Below are 7,231 nucleotides of genomic sequence, written 5' to 3'. Positions count from 1 at the left end.
GTAAATGGTTCTGTGGAGCTGGGCTCTGGCTCGTGGACTCAAAACATATTTAAAGAAGACAAGCAAGTTTAAAGAGCCTAGAGTCTGTTCTTCGCATTCACTAAGAGGGTGCATTTAAATCAAAAGCATTTTTGAAGTGTACTTAAAATTCTGTTTTGAACTTATCTAATCAGAGATAAGTATAGTTATAAAGTCACTCTCCTTCTACCATTCTGCTCTCCTTATCTCCCTGCATTGTTCTTATCTCCTGCCAGTCTCAGCTACTGACAATAGATTATCTTTGTTTAGAGACGCTAATTGTTTTCAAAATCTTTTTAATAATTGCTTTGGAACAAGGTGTGCAAATGAGGCTTAAGATAATTACAGCTTCATTTGTTTGTGCAGTTTTACTAAACATTCTCCACATATACACAAAATAACAGATGATGGGGCTGAAATTGCAGGACATCTCTCATTCTATCGCAGTAAAATAGGCCAGCATTGCAATCTACACACACACACACACACACACACACACACACACACACACACACCTCTTTATTTAATCTTCTTGGAGCCGCTGTCGTCCTGGCTCTGAGGGCAGTGTCCCTCTCAGAGCAGGGCAAGGATTAGGTTACAATCAGACAGCTATTGGAGCCGGACACAGTTTTATTTAATTTACACCCCATCCAGCGCCTTTCGTACGAGGTTCCCAAAGCATTTTTGCTAATAGCAAGTAAAGCTTCTGGGCATTCCTCAGTAGCAGAGGTGGCCTCGGAAAACGCAACGGCGCAGATGGGGAAACTGAGTCCAGAAGCCTGCCGACTCAAACCATAGAACGTTAAGATACCAAATCACAAATGAACCCTCAGAATCTTTATTTGCTCAGCAACAATTCTGTCAACAGCTCTTCCCAAGGTCCCAAACAGTCGTGGCCTTTTGAAAACGAGGGAAGCGCTATCCAGCTGGGAATACTTGTGCCCTTTGGAGGGCAGTGGGGGCAAAGGGAGAATGGTAGAGGGAGTTAGGCTCCTAGAGCTGAAGTCAGCCGGGGAGAAGCCGCTCTTCCAGAGGCTGCAGCCCGGAGCCCTGCTCTGATCTTGTATTATTTATCGCGTTCCATAAGCTATTCATCAATCCATTATTTATTCATTCCAACATTAAGGTAATTAAATATGAGCTCACCGGGAAAGGGCAAGTCTGCAAGGGACAGGGACGGGGGTATAGAGGGAGAGGAGGGGAATATTAAGGTCTGGAGTCATTGATTTGTGCAGAGATGTAAGCGGCTGCCCTTAGGTGACACTGAGAGGGGGCTCACGTTGCAGGGTCCTGACGCGCTCACCCACTCACACCCCCCGCCCCCCGCCCCTGGGCAGCGCGGCTCCCTCCCCCCACCCGCTTCCCACCTCTCGCGGTCCTTCTCCTCCCACCATTCCCTGTCCCGGGTTCCACAGCCGCGCCCTCCCCGCGCGGGGCGGCGCGGGGCGGCGCGGCCCCGCTGCCCGGCCCGGCGGCGCGCGGGCTGGCCAGCCCCGGATAGGCGCCGCCCGCAGCCAATCAGCGCGCCGGGGACGCTGCGCGCTTTAAGGCCGCTGCGGGGAGAACAGAAACCAAGTTCCCCGGCAACGAGCAGCATCAACCCGGCGGGAGGCCGGAGCCAGAGAGGCCCAAAAAGGCTGCGGAGTGAGCCGGCCTCTCCGTGTCCAGCGCGCCCCCCTCCGCCTTCTTCCTCGGCCGCCCAGCCCTAAATTTCGATTAGCTTTTTCGCCTACGGAAATCCTAGGGAGGGGGTTAGGAGCAGCTGCGCCCCCCTCCCTGCGGCTGCCGCCCCCCTGCTTTTAAGGCGCTGCTCCCTGCCGCGTGCGCCCGGGCAGTGCATCTCGGCAGGCCCCAACCATGTCGATGCTGCCGTCGTTCGGCTTCACGCAGGAGCAAGTGGCGTGCGTGTGCGAAGTTCTGCAGCAAGGCGGGAACCTGGAGCGTCTGGGCAGGTTTCTGTGGTCGCTGCCCGCCTGCGACCACCTGCACAAGAACGAAAGCGTTCTCAAGGCCAAGGCCGTGGTTGCGTTCCACCGCGGGAACTTCCGCGAGCTCTACAAGATCCTGGAGAGCCACCAATTCTCGCCTCACAACCACCCCAAGCTGCAGCAACTGTGGCTGAAGGCGCACTACGTGGAGGCCGAGAAGCTGCGCGGCCGGCCCCTGGGCGCGGTGGGCAAATATCGGGTGCGCCGTAAATTCCCGCTGCCGCGCACCATCTGGGACGGCGAGGAGACCAGCTACTGCTTCAAGGAGAAGTCGCGGGGTGTGCTGCGGGAGTGGTACGCGCACAACCCGTACCCCTCGCCTCGTGAGAAGCGGGAGCTGGCCGAGGCCACGGGGCTCACCACCACCCAGGTCAGCAACTGGTTTAAGAACCGGAGGCAAAGAGACCGGGCCGCCGAGGCCAAGGAAAGGTACGCGGCGTGCTTCCCGCTGCTCGGGCGACCCCGGGAAGCCTTCCTTTCCCCTCCGCCCCTTCTCGCCCCCGCTGGCACTCGCCACCGCGTCCTCTCCGCCGGCTGGAGCCCGTCCGCGGGGCGGCGCCCGGGCCTCCGCGGTACTGCAGCGAAAGTTCATGAACTCTGAGATCGCTTGCTAGGGATGGGGAGTCATTTGATTTGAGCGCCCGCGCGTGGGTTTCTTGGGGTGTGCGTGTCAGGAAATATTGGCGCTAGGTTTGTTTTTCGTGCCTCCCTGGTTGGCTGGGGCGACGAGTGGGGGGGGGGTGCAGGGAGAACTTCTAGATCAACTACGAGGGAAGTGTTGATTGGTGTCTCGAGGAAAGGGGTTCGGTGGGGGCTGAGGGTCGCACACCTCTCTCCTCTTGCTCCCCAGAGGTGTGGAGCCGGCCTGAGACATCTGCTCTGCCCCCACTGCCGCCGCGTCCTTTCCTCGCTCTCTCCTGGTAGGCTTTTAGGCGAGAGGTCGCCGCTTCATTCCGCACTAGCGGTACAAAGGGAGGAGTCTTTCAAAAGAAATCCACAGAAAGGAGAGCTTTGGAAGAGTTGGCGCTGCACTTATTACGCGGCGCCCCAAGCCCGGAAAGGACTGCTCGTCTCCGGGCTCCCTCGCGCGTGTCCCGGGCCGCGGCGGGTCCATCTGGCGGTCCGCGCCGCCGCCCCGGCTGAGGAAGGGGGTCTCCAGTGGCAGACTTCTCTCCGGAGCTCAGAAGGCAATGTTATTTTAACCTGCCTCTGCCTCCGCCCTCCTCGCGCGAACACCCCCGGCCACCTGGCCCGGCTCCATCCGTTTGCTGTTGGAGTTTCCGAACGAGATTCGGAAGAGCCTAAGGAGGCGGCGGCGGCGGCGGCGGCGAGCGCGCTCCGGGAAGCCGAGGAGTTTTGGGGAAACCTGAGCGCCTGGTAGGGCTGGGCTTCCTTTGTTCGCTTGAGAGCCTGGGGGCCGCAGATGTCGCCTCTGCGTTCCCCCTCCGGGTGGAAAAGCACGGAGCCTGGATACTTTGAGCCGCAGCGGCTGTCCTGGGAGAGAGGGCAGGGGAGAGAAAGGGGGAGCGCTGGGGCCGAGGAGGATGGGCCAGCACCCTGAAGGCGGAAGCGGCCGGGGCTCCGAAACCGTGAAGTTTACCAGCACCCAGCATCCGCACCGACGCCCAGGCACGCCGCACCCTGTCTCGGGCTGCGCGGGGCCTCGAAGTTTCCTCTGCTGGGAAACGGTGCGCGGTTGTGGATGTCCGGGAGGGGGTTCAGAGGGAGCTGTGAGGGACCAAGGACTGAGCGACTAACGCGGGGACGGGGACAGTTGGTTCCAGTTAGACCTTAGTTACAAAAGGTCTCTCCTATAAGTCAGGCCCGAGGGCCCACTCCCTGATGAAATCGGAGAGACTGGCTGCGCTCCCTGTGTTTACTCAGGTCACTGGGCCGCTCTGGACACCACTTCCCATGACCTGTCCTGTGCCTCTGAAACCACAACCTCCGGGCAGGGGCAGGGAAACTCGACGTTTAATTGTTTCCTCAGATGGGAACAGGACAATTGACTTGATTCACCCCAAACATCTGTGCGTTGGGCTCTGTTTGTCCTCTGATCATTTTCTTTATCACCAACAACCATTTGTTGGACGATTTTCAAACTTAATTACTCCAAAGCGTGATGCCAGTTGATAGGTATTTGAAAATAACTGCTTGAACACAATTTTGAAAATAATTTTTGTGTTTCAAATAAGTCCTGCTGATCTAGCTTTCTAAAATCTGGAAGAGGAAAGGACGTGGCTCCCCACAAGCTCTGCCAGTAGTTTCCCATTTCTCCAGTCTCCTTTGCCTCCTTACTTACCCCAGGACCCTTGGGGATGGGTGGGAGGGCACAGCTCCTCCATTTGGGTATATGACTGATTGCACAATGGCTCTCTTCTCCTGCCAGGTCCCCTCCCTCCACTCACACTTTTTTAAACCTACTTTTTTTTTTTTTTTTTTTTTTTTTTTTTTTAACCATATGGTGTTGTCCTCTATTTCTCAGGGAGAACACCGAAAACAATAACTCCTCCTCCAACAAGCAGAATCAACTCTCTCCTCTGGAAGGGGGCAAGCCGCTCATGTCCAGCTCAGAAGAAGAATTCTCACCTCCCCAAAGTCCAGACCAGAACTCGGTACTTCTGCTGCAGGGCAATATGGGCCACGCCAGGAGCTCAAACTATTCTCTCCCTGGCTTAACGGCCTCACAGCCCAGCCACGGCCTGCAAGCCCACCAGCATCAGCTCCAGGACTCCCTGCTGGGCCCCCTCACCTCCAGTCTGGTGGACTTGGGGTCTTAAGTGGGGAGGTACTGGGCCTGGAAGCAGTGACTAGGGACACTTGTAAATAGAAATCAGGAACATTTTTGCAGCTTGTTTCTGGGGTTCTCTGCGCTTAAAGGAATGGTGGACTTTCACAAATATCTTTTTAAAACTCAAAACCAACAACGATCTCAAGCTTAGTTAGTTACCTTCTCTCCAACTCTTGCATTTCCCATCCCAGTGCAGAGATCAGGAAAAAAAAAAAAAAAAAAAAAACCCAAACAAACAAAAGCACCCACTCACCCAGTCTTGGTTCTGGGCAATCCATGTGCCAGCTTCACTAGCCTTTCTTTCTTTCTTTCTTTCTTTCTTTCTTTCTTTCTTTCTTTCTTTCTTTTCAGTGAATGGGAATTACAAATCAACTGAATTTTACTTATTTCCTTTTAATTTATTTATGGCAAAATCATTTGGGAAGAGGAAAAGGAAATGAAGAGAGAGAGAGAGAAGTCAAAATAGTGAAAATAAAAGCCTCCAGCCAGGAGGAAAATGTTTGCATTCTTAAGGTGAATAGGAAAAATATGATCTTATAACTTTTTTTTGATGGGGAAAAATTAAGTTTACATTTTTCATTATTTAGTGTTAAACACTTTTATGTAGATTAAAATGAAAGAACAGTATTAGGGGGAAAAAATAAGTGCCTAAATGTCTTAATGCTCTCTGTGTAAGGCAGTTAGAAATAGCAGTGACCATTAGTGCTACAACTATTTTTGTCAAATTTAGTGGGGTTTTTGGTTGTTGTTTGTTTTCTTGGGTTTTTTTAATGGCAAACTTTAAAAATGTACCAATGTGAAAAAAAAAACAAAACACTTTCCTGAATGCCATTACTTCTCATGCCCTTGAAGCTTTCATATCTGTAGCCTACTCCTGTTAAGGGTTTCTCTTGTTCCTAGTTTCTAGACTGCAAAAATATGCAACAAATCTGGCAACCTGGTATTTGTTACTAAAACAGCATGTGTTTTCAGGTTTCTTTTCTATTGTACCTAAACCAGTCTAAATTAAAACTTAGTAGAACACCAGGAGTACGATTCTGTTTCTGAAAGGTGAGTTGTGTATTGCTGTCATTGGGCCCTATTTTTTTTTTTTTTTGAAGTTTTCTTGCTTTCTTACTTAATGATGGTTATGAATTGCAGGGTACTTTGAAGGGCACCACCTGAACCAAGAGTGGTGACTGAGTTGATTATGTGATAGAAAAAGAGTGAAGTTAGCTCTAGGGTATTTATTTATTTTTTTATTATTTAGATATGCAGTTTTGTTTACCACTAGCTCTTCTCCACAGCGTTCATATGTTAACTCAGCTCTTTTGTATTAATGAGTTTATGACAAGACTGTGAAAGTAAAATAATATATCTGCTTGGGAAAAAAAAAGGTGGGGGGGACTCGAACATGGATAACAACATTGTGAATTAACCTGTATAAATAGAAAGCAGACCAACAGGACAGGGGCTCTTTGCACTGCTGTGAGATAGTGTCCAGAAAAATCCCAGTAATCGTGTAGGCTCCATATTATTTTTGCCTGGGGCAAAAATGATGTATCTTTGTATTTAGCTTTTAAAATTAGTGAAACAAATGGCATTATTTATTAAAATTCTACTCAGGATAACAGGATTGGCTTGCTTGTGCTTTGTAAAAATATTGCTCCCCAGAGAGAGTCTATTTATTTTCTGACATGACAGTTTCATAATTTTGATTTTTTCCCCATCCGTGTCACTATGAATATATTCATTTCTTTCTTACTCTTTCCTATCTTTCCTGTCCTGATCTAGGAGACTGAGTTGTGTGTATGAGGGGTGGTGGTGGTAGAATTTTAGGCCTTCTTATTATGAGGTTTTTTTTTTTTTTTTAATGTCAAATAGCTTTGACTGAGTTCAAAGGAGACAGGATCACTGTACTTAACTGTAGTCACTTTTACTTATAAAGTCATTTTTTCCCCCCTTAGTGATGGACAGATGTGCACACAGCCGCTGGGAGACCATCATTTGGATTGGGAGCTCAGGGTCCCAATCTCCCTTGTTAGTGTTTTGGATCATTAAGTTGGTGTTTATTTAAGTCACTAGGGTGTTTATTCTCCACGTCTTGGGCCACGGAGAAATGCCACCCTCTGCAGGAGGGGCTCTCACAGGGGATCTCCGCACATTCTTCACATTCACTCCCCAAAACAAACACCCTGCACAAAGATAGCTTTCAATGACCCTGACAGGCTTCAAAGGACACCGCGGAAATCTCCCTGGAAAATAAGGAAGGGCCAATTACTTTAATTTCTTACATGCCCTCTCTTCCTACTCCGATGACTACCCCCCACTCTTCCAGCTCTGCTTGGTATAATTTTAGACTCGTGGAAGATCTGTCTCCCTGGGCGCCCGGGCCCACTTCCTCTCCCTTGGTTGGTGAATCTTGGAAATGTCTGCAGATCTGGTGAGGAGCAGA

General features: G+C 50.6%; 1 protein-coding gene across 1 annotated transcript; it reads left to right on the top strand.

Annotated features, from left to right (window-relative positions):
- Positions 1-1,520: 1,520 nt before the first annotated feature.
- SIX1 (SIX homeobox 1) lies at positions 1,521-6,412 on the top strand. The gene is made up of 2 exons (XM_019451627.2): positions 1,521-2,435; positions 4,492-6,412. The coding sequence occupies exons 1-2, from the start codon at positions 1,876-1,878 to the stop codon at positions 4,784-4,786; spliced, it is 855 nt and encodes a 284-aa protein (XP_019307172.1). The 5' UTR covers positions 1,521-1,875; the 3' UTR covers positions 4,787-6,412.
- The last annotated feature ends 819 nt before the right edge of the window (positions 6,413-7,231 follow it).

This window comes from Panthera pardus, unplaced genomic scaffold (assembly GCF_024362965.1).
Source record: "Panthera pardus isolate Hobbes unplaced genomic scaffold, ASM2436296v1 HiC_scaffold_24, whole genome shotgun sequence".
In the NCBI taxonomy this organism is placed as follows: Eukaryota; Metazoa; Chordata; class Mammalia; order Carnivora; family Felidae; genus Panthera; species Panthera pardus.
This window is presented reverse-complemented; position numbering and strand designations above follow the sequence as displayed.

What these genes read in the sequence shown, in the direction of transcription:
- SIX1 (XM_019451627.2), top strand. Translation starts at nt 1,876, where the DNA reads ATGTCGATGCTGCCGTCGTTCGGCTTCACGCAGGAGCAAGTGGCGTGC. An exon ending in GCCGCCGAGGCCAAGGAAAG is followed by an intron (nt 2,436 to 4,491) that starts GTACGCGGCGTG and finishes TCTATTTCTCAG; the next exon opens with GGAGAACACCGAAAACAATA.